The 24,932-nt window shown below is 40.0% G+C and overlaps 1 protein-coding gene across 2 annotated transcripts in view; it reads right to left on the minus strand.

The window, feature by feature from the left end:
* Positions 1-24,932, minus strand: part of AFF3 (ALF transcription elongation factor 3) — a 326,046-nt gene that overhangs the window by 123,338 nt on the left and 177,776 nt on the right. For both annotated transcript variants that reach the window (XM_063149789.1, XM_063149788.1), the window contains exons 5-7: positions 13,219-13,305; positions 7,797-7,833; positions 2,012-2,063 (exon numbers count right to left, since the gene is read on the minus strand). In XM_063149789.1, the coding sequence (XP_063005859.1) occupies positions 2,012-2,063; positions 7,797-7,833; positions 13,219-13,305 (176 nt within the window). The remainder of the gene's footprint in view (positions 1-2,011; positions 2,064-7,796; positions 7,834-13,218; positions 13,306-24,932) is intronic.

Below are 24,932 nucleotides of genomic sequence, written 5' to 3' on the forward strand. Positions count from 1 at the left end.
ATATCAGTGTGGGTTACTTTCCTTCACTAACACTCACAGATCCAGCCTTTTATTGAGTAACATACACATCTTTAGTTTGCTAATGGCTTTTACTTGTCTTCAGTTTCTGATCTCTGGTTTTCTCTTCTACTATTCCCAGTTTCTAATCACTTTCTGAAAACTTGATATTTGCAATTCCTTTTCCAACTTAACTGTATCAGTTCCACTTTCCTCCTTATGTTTTGACACAACACTTGTTGGCTCCCTTCTTCTCATCTCCTTTTTTTTCTCCTGCCTCCCTTGCTATGGAATTTCCCTAACTAGAGGGGCCTCTGATTCCTGAATGCAGTAATTTACCAACAGTAACAAGTTGTTTCTGCCACTAAAAATTTTCTGTGAACCAATGTATGCTGTTGGGTAGCCTTAGAACATAGTAATAATTTAAAGATAAGCATTAGAAATATACTGTATCTAGTAGACAGCAGTTTCAGAAGGTACCAAGATCTCTTATTAGGCAAGGAACCTTTCACACCTAACCAGACTCTGGCACACTATATCACCCAGTATGTAGTCTCAAATCCAACCCATAACCATATTGGGGTGTACCTCTGAACCCGTATTTTGGGTTCAGAGATACCACTGTTGTGGTTCAGAAATCTTACAGGATTTTAATCTAATGCAGAAGAAAAGAACAGTCCTCATCAATAAAATACTAACCAGAAAAAACACTGTGGAGGATGGCTTGTGTTTTACATATTGCTAAATATCAGGAAAAATAAATGTGTTCATTTCTCCAAAATACCTCCAGATGGCATTAAAACCCTTCTTCTTTTGGTCTTTATTGCAATATTATTTTTAAAAATGATAATTATTGAAATCATTCTATTAAATGTTCCCAGCAATCATGCTATCAGAAGGCATAAGGTTGCTAATGCTTAATTCATTTAATAAGTTTGCCTAAATGTGCTTGCATACTATAATTACATTCCACAACACAATCTGCAGGACAAGCCATTTCTTACACCGTGTCAAATCTTTTCCCAGATTAATTTCCAGAAGATTTTTAATGCGTATTTGCAGCAGAAATCAAAACGTCCCACAATAAATCACTGTTATTGTACCTCCTTCTGTGACTACTTTTGGCCATGTAACAAATGGTGACACCTTGTGAGATTTACATGATATAAGGCTCTGAATTTAAATAACAGGAATCAGAAAACATAAATTATGGGCCAGATGCACTCTAAAACTCACATGACTAACTGTTACAAGAACTTCTCTCTCTCAAATGGGATTAAAAAGGTGAATGATTTTGCAGAAATTCATAATGCTCCTGCCTGGTAGTTATTAAAAGAATTCACTTATCTCGCTTAGTTTGGAAGACTGATGCTATTTTTAAATTTTTTTAGCTTGCAGCCCATCTGTTTCATAGACTGGTTGATGTTGGCAAAACAATTCAGTCTTTTGTATACTAGAGTAAAAAATGGTAAAAGCTTCTATTGTTGCACTAAAGTGAAGGTGAACACTGATATATTACAAGTGCCTGTTCCTATCTGTTTCTTGACTTCTTTCGTTAATTCAAAAACATCAACAAAATCGTGAGAGACCAGAGATAACTGTAATTGGATTTCAAGTAATTCAGAGGTGAAGCTGCAGACTGCAGTCTTTTAAAATTACATCAGTACATCAAAGGCATATGTGACATGATGTTTTTTAGCAAGTGTGACAAACTCCAGCAGCATTAAGGTAATGTTGAAGTAAGGTTCTAAAGGCCAGCCTTGCCCACCCACAAAAATAATCTCATATCTATTCAGCGTGATATGGAGCCATTTCACTTGCAAGGATTGCTGACTTACCAGCATGCAGAAGTTCTAGGAATAATTAATGTTTAGTCATTATCTAAAAAGCCGTTTTACGAAAAGCATCAGTGAAAGAGCTTTATCTTAATGAAAACAAACAAATTCTGTTTTGCCCAACAGATCTGATAAAAACACAGCTGCCTTCTCCAATCTTAAACGCAAATGTGACTTACGATGTATGGGTTGCGCTTTTCTCTGGGGTCTTTGGCTCTACATCACTTTTCCCTTTAAAAGAGAAGAAGAAAATGACATCAGAAATGGGTCAGCATGAAAACTGCTCAGATGTGACACATCAATGCTTTATTCACTGCTAGCACTGACCACTCCTGCCACACACACAGACAGCTGTGGAGGCAACCACAGGGGCACTGCTGGAGCGTTCGCAAGCAGGGACTCAATCCTGACTTGACTCTTCTCGTCACTGACAAGTGCTCCAGAGATGCAGGCAGAGGAACTCCACAAGAGGAGGTGCTTAGACAACACAGACCTTACCAGGGAGAGCAGACCCTGGAGCAATGGAAAGGATTTCTCTAGGGCCCTACAGCTCTGCTGTTGAGAGTGTACTCCATATAACATCCACTTGCTCCAGAACCCTGCTCCAGGAACAGTAATTGTTTCATACAAAGCAAAACGGCATCAGCAGGGGACAGTGAGGCAGTGATCAGGGCACAGTTCTGCCAGTGGATATTTTGGTTCACATTAATTTTTACACATTAAGGATTTGATCTTTAGCTTCTGTAGGTAGGGGCTGGGGAAGCCCTCTTTGCTATGTTTGGCTTAGGCACTCAATGCCAGGAGAATCCAAGTCCCCAAATGCTTGGGAAGCACCAGAGGTCCAAGGGATGCCTCTCCACATTTCATTATAAATCATGTGGGTCCTGGTATGCTAGCTTGTGATGATCCCCATCCCGGGTCCAAAATAATGTATCTGCCCAACACAACTTAGTTACATAGCTCAGACAGTGGGAGGCAGGCTGCTGGCAGGGGGGGTGGTGCTGCTTCTGCTGAGCCAGGCACAGTCCCTCTCCCTCCTTTCTACTGCCTGCCAAAAACCAGCAAGGCTGATGCTTGCTGTAATTATTGTTCTCTGAGTAACCTGAGAAAGCTGCATTCCAGTGTAAGATTTCTGTGTAGCTCTACCATGAATTTAGAGGGTAAGCTACTCCCCTTGAATCACCTTGAACTTGAATCCTGGGCCCAGTGAATGTGCAGATGCTGCTGCTCTTGTGTGTTGCTGGATGCTAATAGCTGTCTACACGTGAGTTTATGTTGCCTAGCAGACAAGGAGGCACAGAGGTTGAATGTGACTGGTTTACTGATGGATGTGTTTTTCTCCATTACCATATAATGAGCTGTGTTAAGCCAAAATGCACCTATTCCTCCTGAAAAAACCTGAGAAATTCTTATTTTGGTCAGGGTGTTTTGGTGCTGCCTGATGTGCTGTCATTGGGTTGAGTGGGTGCTGGATACCCAGTCCATGCACATGAGCATTGCACATCATCTGTTCGCTGCTGACAAAGACCTCACCCTCAGTTTCCACAGCGCAGCAGCTGTAAGGGCACCTCTGGAAAACTTGCTCTTGCCTTCAGAAGAGGCAGGACTCTGCTGCCAGTGTTCATCCACTGCTGTACAGAAGGAAGCTGAAGGACACTCTAGACAGTGACCTTCTGGAGGCAGCTGACTTGTAGTGGAAGTTCTGAGTATCTCAAACACCTTGACACAGCGCTTTCAGATGTCATCCTCCCCTCTGGTAGTGTTTGTGTCTGTCTAGCTGAGGTGCCTAAACTTTACAGAACAGGATGGGGAAAACTCTGGATGACTTCAAAACCACCAATGCCTACATGAACCTCCAGGAAAGCTCAGCATTCACTGTAAGAGGACAGCTAAAGCCACCTAAAATTTAGGCATGAGCAAGGCATCCACACAGGATGGAACACATCCACTCCATAATCTCTAGGTCACCCTTCACTTTCAGCAGAGACCTCAGAAACTATATCCAGATAGTGAAGTCACTGGCTAGGAAGTTGTTGCTAAAATATATTTTTGTCAGCCTTCTGGAGCCTGGAGCCCTGGAGCTCATCTGCATTATGGTAATTTGGAACAAGAAACCAACAGTAACAGTTGGCATATATTCAAAGATTTCCTATTTGTAACTTGGGTCTTTTCTAAGTGATGAATTATTACCATGAACACTGGTTTGTTTGAGTGTGAGAGGGAATATGGATTCCTGAGTGCTTTGCCAGCAGAGTTCACATCAGTTCTACTTTCAGCAATGTATGTTAATGCAGCAACAAGGGAAACAGCATACGTACTGTGAGGAAACAGAATGTCTGTGATTTAGCCAAACTGGATATTAATGGATTACCCTACTGTAAGCATTTGTAGCTGCTTTTATGCTAATTGTCACTTAACATACTTCTGTGTGGAGAGGAAGGACAGAGCCTGTACAGATGGTAGAAATGCATCAGTACAGCTTATCAGAGTAGAAAATCTGGCCATTAATGCTTTATCTGTTCTTACCAACTTCATTCTCACTTGACTGAAATGTGGAAATTTTACAAATGTGTATAGCCTAAGCATAGGTGAATGTCACAGATATGGTACAGATAATATTTTTGGATAAGGGTATGTAAAAGGTAATTACCTGTTAATCTAACTTGGCTTTTTTTACACTCACTCATGGCCAAATTAAGATTTACTTTTGATTTTTTCATGTAACCTGTCAAATGCATGCAGGTACCATTGAAGGAGGCTGGCATTTGCTGAACTGCTAAATATTCTCTAGTATTGACTGCTTCTTATGGGCAAATTTGTGTGAACCATTGCTTTTCTTAGCCTTTTTGGAATTAACAAAGAACATGCTACCCACCTTGCTATGGGATTGCCGTTAGCACATTTTATTTCAGATGCTAAGCACTGAGCATGTCTCCTGAAACAGGTGTGTGTCAGTGGGTGTATGCAGAAAACACACAGTGGAAACAGTCAGTCCACAGATCCTTAGCCACAGGACTGGGAGGTCTTTGCTAGTTTCTGCCTCATCTCACACAACTTCTTACCCAACCTTTGTAGATACAAGCAGAAGATGCGACCAGACTTCTCAAATTTCAAAATAAATTTCAAATGAACTTTTGTAGGATTCCCCTGTTGAATAGTGGGTGGCCAGAAAAGGAGTTTTCTCCTCTTAGTTGGAATTTTGGTGAATCACTCAACCAGATTAAATTTCCCTTTCTGGGTAACAGGGATAAATGATATTTATTGTGATGGAGTTGAATAATTTCAGCTATTATGAGTTTTTAAATGCTTTGATTTCCTTGTGAGGGAAGGATGACAGAAACACAAATGCTATCCATGAGAAAGACAATGTTGGCAGTTGCAGTAAAACCACTGCAAATGACAGGCTCAAGAGCCACTCCAAAGAAGTCAGGGTGCAATGGGAAAAAACAGCTAATTGGGACTCTGAAGATGTGCACTTGGATAACACAATGCATTGACCACTAGAGCTCTTTCTCACAGAGTAATTTGCTAATATTTCCTGGCAGGACCTGTGGACCCATGGAGAGAGAAGCCCACACTGGAGTGGGTTTGCTGGCAGGACCTGTGACCCTGTGTGAGACCCATGCTGGAGCAGCCTGTTCCTGAAGGAACTGCTCCCTGAGGAGGAGAGACTCATCCTGGAGTAGTTTAAGAGAAGCAAAGCCTGTGGGAAGGGCTCATGAAAAGTTCATGAAGTTCATGTGGGAGGAGTCGCACACCAGAGCAGGGAAGAGTGTGAGGAGTCCCTTCCCTGAGGAGGAAGGAGTGTTAGAGACCAGGTGTGATTTGATTACCCGACTGCAGCCCCCATTCCTTGGTCCCCTGCACTGCTGGTGGGGAGGAGGTAGAGAATTTGGGAGTGAAGTTGAGCCCAGGATGAAGAGGTGGGTGAGGAGAAGGTGCTTTTAAAGTCTGATTTTGTTTCTCATTGTCCTACTTTGATTTGATTGGTAATAAGTTAAATTTATTTTCTCAAGTTGAGTCTGTTTTGCCCATGACAGTAATTGGTGAGTGCTGTCTCCCTGTTTTTATCTCCATCCATGATCCTTTTGTTGTATTTTCTCTCCTGTGTCCAGGAGGGTAATTGAGCAGTTTTGGTGGGCACATGGTATCCAGTCAGGGTCAACCCACCATGCATCTAAATAACTTTTTCCCAAGTTTCTCTTGAGTTTGACATACATGACTGGTAAAGTCTATATCTCATTCTAACTGTGTTTAATCTGATATCTTATTCCAGCACTTCAACAGGAATTCTCATGGATACAGCTCTCAGAGGTAGTCAGGCTCTCTCTGTGATGTTAGAAAATGTGTCTGGGCACCCAACAGTGATGCTAACTTTGCCACCAATGAAGAAAATATTTCTGCATGGGTCCAGCAGTTTTCCACTTGGTTGCCATCAGCTAGGCAGTACCAATTGTATCTTCTGCCCAGCTGCAGATTTTACTGAGCAGGATGAATGAAGAGAGGAGAAACTGGAGTATGGGGAGGTAGGAGGGATGGGAGAATAGGAAGTGAAGTGGGGTTGGAGACCACAGGAGTAAGAAACAGGGAAAAGTCGTAAGGTTATAGGATCAATTTTGTAATACTCAGGAATTCAGGTTTCATTAAATCTGCAGAACAGCCTATTTTATTCAAGTGTTGGAAGAAGGATATACTCAGCTAGGACCAAAGCTGGCCAACTACTGTGGCCTATGATGTCATTGCAAAGCCCTCACCTCAGCCAGTGTGTTTGTCATGCTTATGCCTCTGCCTGTGTTTGCATAGCCCTCTCTATTATGGTTCTTTTGTGCTTCTTTCTCTCATTACTCTATTCATTATTTTCTGACAGAACCTCATACCCTTTGCCTTTTATTATTTCCTTAGTGCTGGTACTTGCAGCAATATCAAACCAATGCCAGCAATTAAGTGACACCACTGCATGTTTCTTCACAACATTGTCTTTCTCATGCTGACCTTTCCCCAGTGAAGAGCCACACCATTTTAAAAGCCTGTATCTTCCAGTCTTGTCTCTCTGGATGTTTTTTCCCTCATACAGTGGCTGACCAGACCCTTTCAAAGCCCTATCTATGAGCTCAGGGCATTTTTCACCTTCAGTCACAGCCCTGCAATTTGCAAACTGGGCTTTGTGTTGGCTGACAGGTCAGGAAGCTAGCAAAATAATTCTTCTGGTTGTGATAATTTTATGTGGGAAGCAGGCTAGAATCATGTATTTTTCATATGCAAGACAACATCAACAACCATCAGAGGTGTCAAGGGAGAGGATTAATATTTTGTTTCGCAGAACAATTCAATCTTCCTGTTCAATACAGATGTTAAGTTTTTTACCACAGTTAAATGTTATAAAAGTGCTACTGATCTGCAACCATGATTTGTAAACTGGAGTCTACTGGAAAGCCCTGAGCAGGAGCCACACAAGCACCCATCACTCCCCTACCCACACTGCTAGCCAAAAAGACTCATGGCCATAGGGTCTTTGAAATGTTATCTAGTGTTAGTTTGGCAAGATTTATGCACCTTATTACTGTGCAATAGCCACAAAATATACCATTGTGTATGAAAGATAAATGATTACAAGTTTTCTGCACAATTTTCTGGCAGTCTAGATATGACTGTGCAAGTAGGTCAGCTCTTTCCTGGCTTTCCAAAAAACCCACTCTTTTGCTCTTTCAGTCTTTGTCATTTACATAATGGAATAGCCATAGTGAAATGAAAACTTTTTGCTCTCCCCAGGTCACCAAAAGAGCTGACATTTTGATGGTCACTCTTCAGTTCAGCTCTCCATATTTGTCCATAGCTGAGTGCTGCCTGCTGAGGCTTTGTGCTGTCCCAGTCTTCCACTGATCCCTTACTTCATCAGCCACTTCTTTTTCTAAGTCATTGTCTACCCCTCCACCCAATGAAGCCAGAAAATGAGTTGGTACTTACTTGTATTGCTGTGTCCTGTAGATCCCTGTTGTGACTCCTACGGTAATAACAGAAAAAAGGGAAGGTGTATTATATTTTTGCAATTTTTTTTTGCTGCAATACTTATTGGACATAACCTTAACAGTACAAACAGCACTGATGATTGTTCATTTGGTTTCAAAGTAATTTTAATTTACAAGAATAAGTCCAATATTTATTGGAAAAGCCATTAATTATTAGGCTTGTAAACTTATTTCACAACAAGCCCTTAATGGTGCAATTCCTTCTACAGCTGTTATGAATTTCCTGCTCACTATTCATGTATTGATCAGCCAAAACTCGTCCATTATCTTCTACAAGTTCAGATGAGAAGATAGAGGGAAGGCCAATACTGTTTCATGGACCATTGGATTCCTGAGGTAGTAGCACAGCTGGTCTTTTCTTTTCACATGTTGACATTGACAGCATCAGAGAATGAAAATACAGACTAGTTCTGGTTCCCTGAGATTACAAGGTCGACCTTGTATGACAACAGCAATATCTGTGAATATGGTGCAATAAATCAGACCACTTTTCCCTCAAATGCAAATGTTACCTCACTCTGTTTTACTCACAGAATTTGTTTTCATTCACAAAAATATATATTTTAAAGGCCTAAATACAAATATAAACGATAGCAAAAGGATAATTAAATAAAGGGAAAAAACAATACTTTGCCATGAATGGCAGCAGGAAAAGTATCCGGTATGTAACTCCGCTTCTGAATAACCCAGACACACACAGGAATGCCACCTCATATCCATGCTGCAGTTAAGGCTGCCCAGAGAGGCCAGGCACCCACAGGAACACACGTGGTCATTTTTGGTGAGGAATTGGGCACTGGACCAGATCCTGATCCACAGACACAGAGGGATGAGCAAAACACAGAGCTCATGGGGAGAGGGACGGCAGGTCCCAGAGAGCCAAGGATGCTCTGACTTGGCTGGGCTGAGATTGTGCTGCTAAGTCACTCAGGAGAATTCCTCAGGGGCTTGGGGACCCAGGAGCTTTGTGGGCCCTCGAAACAGAGGCTGGCTGGACAGCAGGTCCTGGCATCCTGAGGGCTCAGCTGTCAGAATCCCTCAATCTGCACATTTTGCTCTGTCCAGACTGCATGGATTTGATCTGTAATTTCAATACCATAGCACACATGTGCAACTTACTTCCATCCTACACACCTGTAATGTGAGACGTCAAAGTTTTGGGCAAGTTTTCTAGAGTTTCTACCATCTACTGCAATATGAAAAGATCTGTACCATGTTTCACATGCCAAGAATAACTTCTCAGTAATCTGAAATTGTGTACTTTTGACAAATTGCATCAGCTTTTTGTGAATGTTTCTGATGGAGAGAGATTAAAGCCTGTTTTTTTGCTCGTGACTGAATGTAATCTTAAAAAATCAAGATCAGCTTGCAGTGGTGATGTAGTGGCATGTACACCTGAATTTAAATGCTATTCTTGTAGCCAACCACACTCCCAATAAAAGTAGGCTTTTAGAGCATGTTCAGTTTCCAAAACAGAGAATTTATGTACCTGGAGAAGTTCAAGGAAATACAGTAATTTTGAGGGGAATTTGTATTTGTAAATGTGTTTTAAACTTCTAAACAAAGATCTTGCTGACTCTTTTGGCTTTTCATTAACCTCAGGAAGAATGCACCTTCCCCTTTAACTGCTGAGTACAGTTCTTGTCTCTGCCAAAGGCTAGTAAAAATATCTCATAGAGAAATACAGAATGTTCTTACTAAGGAGGAAAAAAAAGAATATAACTTTAAAAAGGTGAAGACTTCATTTCTGAAGATTATTGTCCAGTGCATTTCCTCTAGCTTGTTAAAATCAATAAGAAAGGAAAAAGCAAACGAATTGCACTGGTAAAGAACAACATCACTACGATAACTTAGCATCTGCTGAGAATAATCACCCAATAGCTTTGTGACAAGAAACCAGTTCTCCTGGAGTGGCTAAATTAATTCTCAAATAGCAAAATGATGGCTGATCCCATAATATCACATATACATAACCAGAAATCAAACACCTGATCAAACTATCAACACAAGAATTCACAGTAAAAATGAAGAAAGAGAGCAAAGAGGGCAGCAGAATTAACAGCATTTTTTCTGCACAAGAGAGTTAATGCCTGAACATGAAAGCTCATCCACACAAGCATCAAGTGAGCTCTTAGTTACAAATTTAATTATTCATTTAAAGTTTATTTATTACGATGCTTTAAATAAAATTAAAATCAAGAAATGCCTGATCATTTGTACATAACAAAGTGTGGCAGAGATAGGAGAAAGGAAAGCACACACAGCCTGTCACATCACACATTCAATCAATTATCCTTAAGCTTTGAAAAACAAGAAATAAAGAGACTGTCATTGCCCATTCCAAGTAAATTCAAGAGTACAAATTAATTCCAGAGAGAAAGAAAATTAAAAGTTAAGGATGAAATGGAACTTTTTGCCCTCCATTACATAAAGGACAGGACTCTAGTAGTGCTCCTCCAACAGCATAGTACTTGGAAACCTACTGGGCACTACCACATATGTCAAACCTGACCCAGACTCTCCTCCCATTCTTGTGAATCAATCCAAACCTCCCATGCTAATGAGGACTGATTTCATATAGAGCTACTGCATATGCACATCCATCCCCTCCATCAAATGGGCATTTAGTTGTATTGATTGATACATCTACATGTGCAGTTTCAAATATGGAATTCCATTATATTTGTGATGTATACATCTCAGATATTTAGCTTTTTTTTTTTACTAGACTGATTTCAAAACCACTCCAGCCAAAGTTGCTGTGGCCTTTGCAACTTTAATAGCCTAATTAATAAATTTCAAGTTTCAAGCTGTCAGATCGCTAATTACTTGAATTGCAGGTTAAAAGCAGCATGGCGTGAATGCAAACTAATGATGCTGACACTCAGTTTTTACAGACAGAAAAGTAGTTATGATTTGCATCCTTGTAACAGGGCAAGAGCCTTCTCTTTTCCCCATTCCCAAAATGATGAGTATTTTTATGTTTGGGAACTGTCTTCTGTTAAAAGTGGGTGCAGCCTACTTGCTTCTCTTGCTGGAAGTCTTTGCAAATGGATTGAACTGATGTCTTAACACTGCCCTTAAGACTGAAAAGGAAATCATGTTACTGTGCATGACTTGTAACTAAGAGATGAAGCTGTGGCCCTGATTTTAGCCTTTCAATCTCTTTATTGGCCTTGGTCACTACTTAACTGACAAACCCATTTATCTGAATAATGTGTGATCCACAAAAGTTTGGTGTCATCCTCAGGTTTTAAAAAATAGGGACAGCTACATAGCTTACCTGTGGGAAAGCTTTCCAAGAGCTCTGGAGACATTCCCTATGACGTCCAATAAAGATTTTACAACATGCATTTGTGAAGAGCAATAGCTAGCTTATGAAATTTTGAAAAACATGTTTGAAAAATTAGGAAACCATTTTTTGCATTTTGGAGTCTGAAAGGCAAATCCTTTCCCATGTCTGTAACTGTACAGATTACCAATTAAGCAACAGAATAGCTTTTAATTATTTTAAAATATTTTAAAATAGAAGTAGCATAGTAATGGCAAGTAATACAGGATTGTTCATAATCTATGGCAAGTAATACAGGATTGTTCCAGGACTCCAGTGAGTTTTTAAAGGTACTTCTTTCCCATCACACACAAAGCACTCTAATTTGTGGCCATGCAGACCACCCAGGCCACAATACTGTTGTAATGTTATTATATGTACAAAAGTATGCTCATATATTACTAGATGAAATCTTGTTCATCCTAAGCTTAAAAAAATTAAAATTTTTCTTTGGCAAGAGAAAAGGAAACCACTGTGGAAAAGATCTTTAAATATGAATGGTAGATCTCTGAAATGGCTCTGCAATTCAAAATAAGAGAAAATTTCCCAGAGAGATGGATGAACAGGCAGAGAGAAGATGAGAAAGTCAATATCAACCATTATTCATGTATCTTTGCTCTCTGCTCTGTGGTTCTCCGATTCCTATATTTATCACAATACATTTAGGTGTGAGGAAGTGGATTCACGATGGCCACACAGACCCACTGACAGGTGCCTTGCCTTGCACATCTGCACATGTGCCACACAAACACATTGTGGGGGGATAATTGTGGCAGGAAATGTAGCACTGCAAGCACCGCCTCACTTTGTCATCCCTATCAGGCACTTCACCTGCCTGCAAGCTGCTGATCCACCTCTCTCCTACAGGACTTACTCTATTTTAACAAGTCTCTACCTCACCTACCATCTTCAGTCGTTTGTCTGCCTTCAACAAGCAAATAGAGAGTTATTTCCTTCTTTTTCTTTCATAACATGCCAGAGATGTCTTGGTTTACACCCCTGATACTTCAAAATCGTGACACTCTCATCCACAGAAAAGCTGTTTTACTGTAGGCAAATGAAGTTTTCTTGGCTTTGTAGTTATAATTATTCCCTGAACTAAATTTTGCAGAATGGACTTAAAAGTTGCCAAACGAGCTTGCTTTAACAGGAGAAAGACTATAAACAGCATCAATACCATCTTTCAAGCTTGAATGCTGCATGAAATATGCTTGTGACATCTACACAGTATATGGTGATACAATGTGAAATTTATTGGCTCTTGCACAAGATAGCTGATTTCATTCCCTCTTGACTTACCATGTATAAATAATGTGATTTCCTCAAGCTTGTGCTGATGAGCTTTACCATGCTGCACTGCATCCTACCATGGATACATATCCAATGGTGGGGCTGGTTTTAAGGGAGCATCAGCAGGACTAGTGGCTTTGGTCTCTAGGGGGATCAAAAGTTCTGTGGCAAATGCTTCTGTGGCCCCTCTGGGCATCACAGCACGGGGCTGACTGCCTCTCTAGCAAAGCTGCCCCTCTGAAGCCAGGCTGGTGGCAGAAAATGTATGGCCAATCCTCAGGCCCCAACTAGAGGCCAGTGTACTAGTGAAGGCCTCCTCCAAGATTTCAACCAAAATCTCAGCTGGTGAAGCCAAATGACACAGCAGCAATGGATGCAAGGAGGAGCTCCCTTTGCTTTGGACTTTCCCCTGCTGTCTGTGCCCTAAGGTATCAGTCAGGAGCTTCAGCAGAAGCCCCCCCATCTGGACATCCCACCAGAGACACATCTGTGGTTTTGCTTTCCCACGAGGCACCTGTGACCCCCACACCACCTTCAATTCTGCTGCCAAGAGATGCAGACTGTGTAGCCCTGCTGAGGTTGTAAGAAGGGAAAAAACAGGGAATACTGGCACATACACAAGAAGAAGATCATCATCAGGGCATCAGCCTCAGTGCAGAGACCTCAGTCACTATGTCCTTCTGTAGGCCACATTGTGAGATGCAGGAGGAATGTTTCCCCATGATGTTGAATGCCTTACCTTGTTTGGGAAGGGAAACTTGCTTTGTTCTGCCTTTCCTGGTGTGTGAATAGCTGACAGCGGTGGAGGCCATGAATGGGTCATCTCCTGAAAAACAATATTGTTCAGCAAACTGCATTTAGAAAGTCAGTAGAAAAGGAGACAATGATAGCATATCAGTAGCAAGAGTACCTGGGCAGTGGAATATTTAAGTTACTGCAGCTTCTAGCAAATGCCCAGTTTTCTTATAATCTAGACAAAACATGAGCTACAATGATTTTTACAGACTCTTGAGAGCAGTTCCTAGGCACTGTTTCATTTTCCTGAATAGATAATTCATCTTAAGTGCAAAAAGTTTGATTTTTCTGACAATCTGCAAATACATTTTAATCACCGAATGTATTCAGGCTGGTGAGATGAACACAAGTGCATTTTTTTGTAGATGGGAATAGAAATTTCAGTTCATGACCAGGTAACAGGGTACACACTGTGGACTACCACAAAAAAAGATTTCACAGGCAAGGTCAGAATGGTAAATACTTACCACTTGCTAACATTTAATTCCTAAAATTGCCTTTATTATTGTGAAGGAAAGTTCCTAACTCCAATGTGTTTGTGTCTTGCAGAACACAGACATATGGCAAGCCCCAGACAAGGGGTGCTGCACTCCACCTTTTTCTCCTCCCTCTTTTGTCTTGAGAGACATTTTTTTCATACCTAAGAGACAGATGTAGCTTGACCTGACTTTTATGTAGTCATCCTTTACACAGCTTCAGGTAGAAGGTAGGCACCTGCTCGATACTGTTATGATTCAAGTCTGAATGAGTTGGTCTCCAAAGCAAGGCAGCTTTTGGGAAGGGATAAATGAAACACTTCAGGCAAGAAGTTTGTTCCTCTCTAGTGCAGGATATTAAGGGATGGACATGTTTCTTTGACATGTTCAGCACCAATAGCCACAGTATTTGGGACACAGTAACTTAAGAGAATTAATATGAGAAATAGTGCCAAGCATGGCAACCCTGAAAGTTGGTTTGTATTTTAGAAGAACTGAAGAGCCAATAACATCCTCCCTTAAGCAGGGGATTGCTGATGCTATCAAGAGTCTGCCTGGCAGATGCTTTGCTGGGTTTTGCTACCATTAACTGACTGTGGAATTGTTTCTCAGTGATATTCCAGGGAGCCATGCAGAGATCCACAGCCTCCCAAAATAATACTGGCGTTATATTTCCATGACTCATTCCTTTTTAAAGAGAAAAGAAATGTTCTTGTTTGAAAAAAAGCGTGTGTGAGTCTCTTGGCCATTCCTCATTAGTGCTGACAGAACTGCTTCCTGACCCGGCATGGACTGAGCTGCTGCATTTTTTACATCGTGGAAAGTCTCTGGCTGTTCTGCCAATGAAAGGACCAGCCCTTTCAACACAGTTTATTAGCAATAAATGTCACCTTTAAAGCATTCTTGATAAACAGTTTATTTCCTAATAAAAATTGCATTCTTTTATTTTATTTGAGGCTAAAAAGTTGCATGATTTATTATACTTCTGTAATCTATGTGCATGCCTCTAATCAGAGCATCATCTGGTTTGCAGTTTCAGTATCAGAATTGCTTTGCTTTTCACTTCTTTGAGACAGATCATTCATCTTATGACTTCCTTATCTGATAAGTGCCAGCAATAACAGTATATAGCAATTTTTAATATACAGTAACTTCTTAAAACTCAGGCAGCAAAAAACACAGGCAATCAGATAGCTGTTTGCCTCAAGTATCTGGCACATGTGCTACTGTTTGCAAAAGATTAAGGAATTATGTATTAAGGAATATTCCAACAGTAAGGTGTATGACTATAAATTGACACAAAGGAGATTTGCAATGTGGATATTTAACCCTAAGTCTGTTATCTAAAAAAGTACCACTTTCACACCTGCTCTTCTTACTTCTCCCTTGGAGGACCATTTATTTTGTGAGGAATGTGATATTGCATACATAGACTAGAGATGTTCCCACTGCTAAAACCCTGTTCCCAACCAAAGTGTTTTTTCCTACAAAAAGTTGAGGTGCTGAGCCCAAAAGAACACATGGGAATGACTAAGTGTCCCTTTCTTCCAAAGGGCAATGCTTTATGTTATCTCTGTCAATTGAAGAATGGGGGCAGCCAGACTGGGAACATCTGGTGGCTTTGACCTAAAGTTATCCTACTTGTGAAATATTCCATTCAGTGCTTGTGATTGCCATTTGCTCAAGAAGCAGTTCCTCCAGGTTACACAATTGGTGACCCCACTGTCACCTTCAGGGAGATGTCTCCTGAAGAGTCTGCTCTGTGCCAGCATGAACCAATCTGTTACAGCAGCAGAGCTCTTTCCTCCCACCTTGCCTGCCCGAGTCTGAAAATGATGCCTTCATCCAGGAAAAGGACCAGAGTGTTGATTAAAAGTAAGGGTGACCTTTTTTTTTTGACATGTCAGAATCTTTCATTTCTTCTTTTCTCCAACATTATTTTCATCCACACTTCAATGAAAAATAGCCTTAATGGTATTTCTTTTTTTTCCCCCAACTACTTTCTCTTCTCCTTCTTTACTTTCAGTTGTGGTATAAAATAAAGCTTTCTATATAATTTAAATTTTATCTAACCCTTTCTGACACAAAGATTTAGTAATACTACTGATATCTGCCAGGGTTAATAATTGCCATTATCATGAATATCTGAATATGAATTTACTAGAATAATATCCTGAGTTGTGTATTATTGTGAATAATACACTGTATTGATATATTGTTTATTTATCTCTACACTTTGAAATTCAGAAAACTATAAAATTAAATAAAATTAGGAAAAAAGAATCGGAAAGCCACCATGAAAAATGTCCCAAACAACAGGCTGTCAGCACTGAGGAGTGGTAAGATTTAGATGCAGTATAATGTTTTCTTGAAAATAGAAACATTAAACTAAGCGCAGAGTCTCCTTCTGGCTGCCAAGAACAGAGCCTCAAAAATCAGGAGAAAGCATATAGGTGTCCAGAAAATGTCAACACTTTGCAAGATCAAGCAGAAACAAATCCAGAATATGTTCAAGTGTGCCAAGTCTTAGGATTTTAGACTCTATCTGAAGATATTTGAGACAGATTCAAAACACTAGGAGGGACATATGATTATACTGAGATCTTTCTTTTTGGTACATGGTGTGAAATGTCTGAAAATTCAAGCCTAAATGGCAACTATTTAACTAACTAAACAGAAAAGACTCAACTTTTATTGTAAAGTGAACTTTCATGCCCATCTTCTCTTCTCAGGAAAATTCCCTGTCTTTGGAGTTTGGCATTGGGCAGTACTGCCAAAAGCACCTGATGGACTGAAAACTGTTTGAAAAGGACTGATGAAAATTTAAATGTATTTAAGAGCCTTAGCGCCTTCAAACTGGTGATAGAACATTGATTGACACAAAAGGCTTTTTAAATTTGAAAGAGAAAAAAGCAGGATCTTTTTTAGCAGAAATCAAACAAAAAATAAGTCAGAAACACCTGGCACCAGAAAATGTTCCAGCCACTACAAGATAATGGCCCAATTTAAAACCAATTTATAGGCTTCTTCAAACCTGATTAACTTCATCCTAAAGCCTGAACACTGCCAACTAAAGAAAGTACTGAGAAGACATTTGGGGTCCAGAAATGAGGAAAACAAAGACTTCTAGATCAAAGAAGGAAGCCCTGACCAGGCTGCTTAAAAATATATGTGGATAATGATATGTCCTGCCCAACTGGAGGACAGCTTGTTTGAGATGACAATGACTGCCCTCCTCCTCCTGCAGCCAGATGCACGAGCCCAAGGAGCAGCTCAGAGACCCTCTCTTTGTTTTGTAACACACATTTCTCCTTGTGAGAGTTGCAGCAATGTTGTTTTGCACTGGTGCTGGTGGTGATGGCAGGTCTCATTCACATGCATACTCTAACTCTACAACCCTGCAACTCTGCTCGTCTCTGCCTGTAGTAAATCACTTTTCAGCAGTCATACATAAATGTCCACGTTTACAAGCTATAAAGGTCCAAGCCTAGTTAATCTCACTCAACATGCCAACTTGGCTTTTCTTCTCACTGAAGGAAAACCTACAAATAAAGAAATCTATAGTATTGCATATCCTTGCTCCAAGTTCAGTTTCTGCAGCAACAATTAAGTAACCACACATTTCTTGGGGATTAATGACTGCTTGGCAGTGTTTTGTTTGGAGCTTTTAACCCTAGCTTGTTGATAATTTTTCAGGAAAAGTACCATGCAGAGGTAAATAATAGTACTCACTCTAGATTTAAGGCAATGCTATTTATCTAGTGTCATCAGTCTTGCTGTGTGGCACATGATACCGGGAATGGCTGAACCGATTCAGAAAAATCCTAATTAATAACAAGCAGGGAGATGGGTATCATCTAGATTTAAAGTCTTACCACATGCATAATCTTGCTGTTCACTCAGTGCCAAAACCAGAACTTATCACTGGATCATTAAGAAAACCACCTGTTTAATCCTCCTCTCTGCTTGTGCTCACCTAGCTGATTTTTGATTCATAATATTTTATCTCTCTACACATGATGATTTAAGAAATATTTGTGGCACCTCATAAAGGCCCCTGTCAAACACCTTTCGAAAATTATTTTAGCTGACTCAACTTCATCCACTGCTCTACTGACATGTCACAGGAATTATAGGAGATTTGTGAGACACAATTTTCCTTTGCAAATACTCTTGCTGGTTAGCTCAGGAGGACTGGAGAGGATCTGTCTTTGTAGTTGCCTACACTGAAATGCAGATTTTAGGGAAGCATTAGATATATTTATTCAGCTGGAAGTCAAGGCCATGCAATACTAATGCAGAGCTTTCCAAGACCCTTTAGCAAGTGATCACAAGACACAGTCTGAGAACCTCTGATCTAGTTACTCTTCTATCTTCACAATATTATTTTTTTTTTTTTTTTTAACACGAGTCTCCCTTTTTAACTGCTGTCAGTTGGCAAATATCCCTTTCAATTCAATGAAGCTTCCTTGCCACTAGCTGACAACATGGCTATGATTTTAGTGTCAAATATCCAAAGCAAAGAGTCAGACACTGAAACTTTTGGAGACTGTGTTGAAGCTGACAGTATTTCACTGTGGTAAGGTTCCTATCATGTGAAAAGCCAATTTTCTTTTTTCAAAATTGGTTCTGTATCTGTCATTGCTTCAATTTTTCTAACCCAAACCTCCAATATGCACCTATAAAATGGAATGATAAAGCTGTTTCATCTTGTTTCTTTATGATGTCACTTATCCATACTTAGAACTCTTTTTCTACTTCCTCATCAGCCCCACAGTTTCCTTGGAGAAATTGATAATTTTCTGCTTACCATGTGAGCATCTCTTATTGGTCATTATCCTTTTGATAACTTGTTATTCAGAACCATCACCACCTGACAAAATACGTTGTAATTTTCCAGCTTCTATTGTTTCCTTTTTCACTTATGTTCTCTCCACTCATTTGGGTGGGTTTTAATTTATAATTAATATTTGCCATGTATGATGCAAAATGCTTTCCAAACTTGAGATAAGCGGCACACATGGCTTCACCCACTAACTGAAGGATGAAATAAGGGAACTACAGTGAGCTCCCTATCGTGGTGCTGAATTGCAGTAAGGACACTGAGCTGGGTGCCAGTTCAGCACTGAACCTCAGTCAGCAGTTCTTCTGTCTCTCCTACTCCTGCTAAAATGATTTCAGGAGTCACTTTTTTCATAGCAATCTGCTGCAAACACATTCTACCACATTTCCCCTCTGGCACCAGTCCCAAGGCTCTCCAAATGCTCTGCTGCTTTCTGTAATATGAATTCCTTTCATTAGACTTCATTGGTATAATGTCCAAAGATACATGGCAATCCAGGGGCAAGTGCTTGTCAAGGAATGTTTTTTGTTCTAAACAAAGAAATAAAGGTAATTGTGTAGCTTGTGACTGTGCCATTTTTGCTGTGCTTGGTTCTTCAGATGTGCACAGATGGTCATCAGCAGAAACTGCTTGATAGTAACAGGACTTGGGAGTGTGTGTGTGTGTGTGTGTGTGTCTGTGTCTGTGTGTGTGTGTGCGCTCATAGGCATGCACTGGAAGGAAAAAAGAGATATTTGGCCCATGAAAAGGAAAAAGGTAAGAGATTTTGCCGACTGCAGCACTAAAGAATGTGTTCAGCATTAAATCTCCAGATATTTGGTATCTACAGAACTAAACCATTCTAAATCATGAGCAGTTGCAACGTGATCTGTGGATCAATTCGCCCTACAGCAAATCAGAAATGCCAGTGCAATAAGTTTCTGTTTGGAATATGTTATCTCTGCTTTAGTGGAACCATCCTGAAAATAACCTCAACACTTAGTCAAGGTTCAGCAATCTAGGCCAGAAAAATGTAAAAGAAGGCTACAGCTGCTTACTTATCAAACTGACTTATTTAGGTCCTTCATTTGTATGATTATAATTCTTTAACATAGAGGCTTGCGAATTTTTATTCATTTTGGGGGGGAATAAATGAGCCTGTAAGTCTAGAAGAAGTTATGAATACCTAAAAGAAATGTGGTTTCATTCTAAAAACAAGGTAACTAGCTTATAAACCATGTCATGCTCTCTCATATCAGAGTTTAGGACAAAACTCCCTCCCCTCCCCTATTAGGAAAGGAAGGTGTTCTTTTACAGATAAATCCCAGAACAGCATTTAGACAACTTCCTTATTTTTTTTAAATATTCTTCACTGTAATGAAAAAAAAAAAAAAGGTACAATTTCTCCTTTAGTCACAAAGGTGAATATCTCCTCCTAGCTAGTGAGCTGTGTTTCTAGATGAATGCATTGAGCCGTATGATACAACAAACTGTCTGAAAACCAACCTTGCTTGGGCAAGCTGAGATGATGTGGTTAATCAAGGTACAATCTTTATTAGTGCATTAACCTCCTGCACTCAAGGACTATGGATTCTAATTCCTGAATTGCCATGCAAGACTGATGCAGCTAGTTTTCTAGTCTCAGTTGGCAGCAAGCTAACAGAAGTGGCTAATGAAGATGAATAGCTGCCTCTTGGGAGTGGGGGGAGGAAAAAGAGGAGAGGAAAAGACCTAGGATACTTCAAGGTCCAGATCTCTGCATGATTTCAGATAATAATGAAAAAGTGCATATAGCTGACATTTTCAGAGACTGTAACAAGCATGTTAATTCTTAGGCAATGGTAGTGGCCTCAGAATTGCTCTTGAAACATTTCAAGAAGTTAAAACAAAGGCTATTGAAAAAAAATAGCAGGACACTGGTCAGGGTCTTACTCTTGTTTTGATGGATTATTGTATTAATACAGACAAGAAAGCACAGAAAAAAAATGTTCAAAGCTGAAAACCAGACACATTTAGTAAGGAAAACATCTGCGGTTTAGAGAAGACAGAAATACCATCACGGTAAATATTTATCAATACTGAAATATCTTTTCCACAAATGCATGCAATGTTCTAATATAAACACTCCTTTAATTCAGACAAAAATACACTGCTAAATGCAGGGAGGTCATTGAAGCAAATTTTGTGGGGGGGAAAAAAATCTATTTTTTTTAAAACAAATTTTTCCATTCTCTTATGTTGTGGGAGGCTGGAAGCTTTGTGATAGGTACATTAGTGGTCCTGGATCACTCCCTGATCAGATGAAATAATATGTCATTGGTTTAGTCTAATTTGTTCTTAATTCCAATTTCATACCCCTTAAGCCACTTTAAGAGGACTGGGGGTACCATAAAGACTTACTTGGTTCCTGAAAGCCTGGGCCTCACTCAAAGGGCTCTTTTGTGCATCCACAGTGGAGATTCACCAGTGGGTATGAATTGGTATTTTTAGCTCAGCTTGTTCAGCCAACTGATTGAGTATGTCAGCCTCTGTGAACTTAGGGGCAACACAGTGATGCCTCTGTGCTCTGTGCACAAGCTGTGGGCAAACACCACACAAAGTAAATGTACCTTGTGCTCTGGGTTAAAGCACAACCAAAATGCCTTTTGGCTAACATACCTGTGAAGGCTGCCAACCATAACAAGAAGCAAGGAAGCTTCTGTTCTGTGCTGCTACAACAAAATTGGTCAGTGTGAAAAGATGATAGAGAGGGTAAGAAAAATCCATAAAAAGAAAAAAGTCAGAATTAAAGTATTAGAAGTTGAAATGCTGTCAAATGTAGCTCTATAAAGTTCCAAGAGGTTTTGCACTTGTGGTTTGTTAATGAAATTAAATTAAATCTGTTAAATTTACAGGTGAAAATTATAGCAGGCTGGAGCCTTGGACTGAAGAGCTGAGCATCAAGACAGAGCCCCTCCTTCCCTTTTCCCTGCCATAAAACAAAGAGGCTCTGCAAGGCAAAGCAGCCTGTAAATCCTTCCTGGACAACCTTGCATGGATGTGGCTGACGGCAATTAGCAGACAATTTTGTTTATGATGCTCTGACAACTTGGGGAATCTGTTCATATACAAGTCATTTATTCTGAATGAGATTAAGAAATCAGTGTAGCACTGTGTGCTTCAGTGTATGTGAATTCAGCCATCTGTTCTCAAGGTTACATCATGTGCCTCCTAGATCTGAATTGACAGAAAGATGTTAAATCTTGCTGGTTTGTATTCTAGAAGTAGCACAGTGGCACAATGCAATGTCTGAAGGCAACAGTTCAGCTAAGGGTACAGAGGTATACAGAGTTGAACATAGGTTCATGTCCAGAAGTTAGGAACACCATAGACTGGGACACTGTACCCAGAAAGGTGTTAGAGATAATCAGAGGACAGGAAACTAAAAACAAATATCTCACATGTCATACTCTTGCCCAAAGAGCTCAATCCATTGGGGTGCATTTGGATGTGGTAGCACAACAGAACTGGTTATGCCAATGCTGTAATAATGCATTTCCTTGAACACATTTCTTCAGAAATGCTGGGAATTCTGAAGAAGTGGGAAAAAAAAAAGGAACAGAGAAAAGATCACAGATGAAATCAGCTCTGTTACACTAAGAGCCACTAGGCTTGATTTGTGTAAGCATCTTTGTGGGGGAAAACCCCCTGTAACATGACTTCTAGCAAACCTATTTGGAGCTAACTGTGAAGTGTCCCCAGGAAAGGCAGAACCTCTACTCAACACCTTCAATAGGACTCACAAGACATGACTTAAAAAGTCAGGGGAAACTCTTGCCAGTCCACAATAATAGAAAAAGACAAAATTCACTAATGTCATTAGGGTTACAGTACACATCTTGTAAGGCAATGGATAGAAGAACCAAATGGCGAGGTGAAGGTAGGGAAAAAAGAACAACTTCTCATGAGCTGGTGGTTCACTGCAGGGATGCAGTGCTATGAAAATGCCTATCTTCATCTCTTCAAGTCATAAGATAAAGGATGTTTTTCCAAATTATGTGCTTCAGCCAAATACAAGATAATAGGTTCAAGACAGGAGAGTGGCTGAAGTTATCTGGCTTGCCACACAGGTCAGAGCATTAGTCATTCTGGGTGATAAGATACACCATTCAGACTCACACCTAAAATGCAGCTAAGTGTGATTTTCTTGTTTATTTTTCAGTCTCTCAAAATCCTCAGCATTTATCGTTGTCAATACATCCTTTGTAAGTCAAGAAAACACATGAACCATTTGCATTCACATGTGAATGTTAGTACTGACCACAAAAGGAGTGACTGTGAGAAAGGCATGTCCCATTGTGCTTTAGAAAACACAGAAACAGAAGTTTCTTATTTTCTCATGTATCAGTAACCTATAGTCCATACTTGTCCTCTGCTGCTTTCGATTTCATAAGCTCCTGATGCACCACAATAAACCCTGGGGGTTTGAGTGTGGGGATAAACACAATGGAGGCATTTGTCCAACACTCTTGCTATGGCCTGCAGAAAGACAGCATGGGGCACATCAGTGGACCTAAGATCTGGACCATCCTCTAGAAGAGTGGGGAGAGGGCTGGAGGCCAGTCCCTTGCTGCTGTGCAGAGAGATGTTAGGCTTGCCAGCAGCGCTGTGTGTCAGGAGTCCTTGTGAGGGCACTGTGCACAAGCAGGGAGCCTGCCTGGCTAGGAGCTCTGCTCACCTTCCTGTGCTCAGGAGCCAGCACTGATGCCTTAAGGTTTAGCTTCCATATTTTCCAGATTCCATGGGCATGAAACAGCACTTACAATTTCTCCCTGAAACACATGGGGTGGCCTTTGCAATGCTGTCAGAGGCAGGCAGAGCCCCTTTGTTTGCCTCAGATGTCCCTAGGCAATCTGGCATTTCTTGTTAAAGCTCATTTTGTGTGTGTGCTTCTCTCTAGCTGCAAACACAGCCATGGAGCAGTGAAGGGGACCATTCTGTAGCTGTGCAATTTGTCTAGTGCTTATATTAAGTGTGTTCCTCAAAGCTATTATTGTCTCAAGCTCTGTCTGTTTTAAGCCCTGAAACAGTATTTCGTGCTTATTATACGCACTGGCTTTCATTTGCAAGGTAGTCTGAAAACCTGAATTAGGCATCCCAGCATCCCCATAATCTCTGTAAGTACCATAGAATTATTATGAGTTACAACTCATAAAATTGGAACTAAGGTTGAAAGAATCTTGAGTCAGAAAGTCCCTTAAGAAAACCCTTGACTCGACATAGATGGCACTGAGGGTGACAATGCCAATCTGCGGTTCCAGATGGAAAAAATAGTACAGGGTATGAAAATATACATTGAAGATTTCTTTCAACTCTGAAAACATGTTCTGGCTTCATCCATTACATCATTTATTTTATTAAAAAGTAGATTAACATCAGTATCTTATGCATTATTGTCTGCATAAGAAATTTGCATCTATTTAAAAAAAAGCAATGATTTTTAAGCCATTTTAACTAAAATGAAAATCACATTAAATTATTAGAAAGCAAAATAAGCAGATCTTTGAAACAGTTTTTAACTGTTTAACTTGAACTGCCAAAGGCCCTGTATGGGGCACAGCAAACCTTTTGGGACAGCATGTCAGGCTGCCTCACCATTTCTAGATATTCTCTGCCGGTGCTGTACCAGACTCTCACCACAGACAGCTTGGTTTTACAGCTAGAATGATATGAAAAATGATGCTAGCAAAAGTTTTTATGACTCTCTAAAAAATTCCTCAATATGTTTGCCAGCAAACAGTAGGTGATTGTGAAATTATAGGCTACATTATGATAGAGGTATGCAAGGAAATAAGATGGTTACAAATGCTTGTTTATTTTTGAGCTCTTAACTACATGATTTACTTATCCACTTTACAATATAATTAACATTCCTTTGCTGACATTTAAAAAATGAGGATGTATATGTTTTCTTTTTTTTAACCTCTTAGAAATCATGTGGAAAAATTAAAGTAATACATAAAGAAAAAGGAAACAGGACATATCTTTACCACTATTTAATTATGTTACCTATTTTTCAGAGTGCAGAGAAACAGAAATAACTGCCTTAGCATTGGAAATTTAAAATACTGAGTGTCACAAAAGGTTGTTTCATTGTAGCAAACATTAATTTCTTTTGATTCCTCTTTATAAGAAGCATCAAACTGCAATTCATTGAAATGAGAAGGTTCAGATAATGTCTATGTAGCAATTAATATCCATTTAAGCCTTCAGGGATTTCTCTGCCCAAGCAAGGTTTTCACCCCTGTTGATTAAAATTAGTCATTTAGGTCAGTTCTTTTTCACTTTGAAAGAGTTTCTTAGTAAAACAAAGCAGTGGAT

Source organism: Melospiza melodia, chromosome 2 (assembly GCF_035770615.1).
Source record: "Melospiza melodia melodia isolate bMelMel2 chromosome 2, bMelMel2.pri, whole genome shotgun sequence".
In the NCBI taxonomy this organism is placed as follows: Eukaryota; Metazoa; Chordata; class Aves; order Passeriformes; family Passerellidae; genus Melospiza; species Melospiza melodia.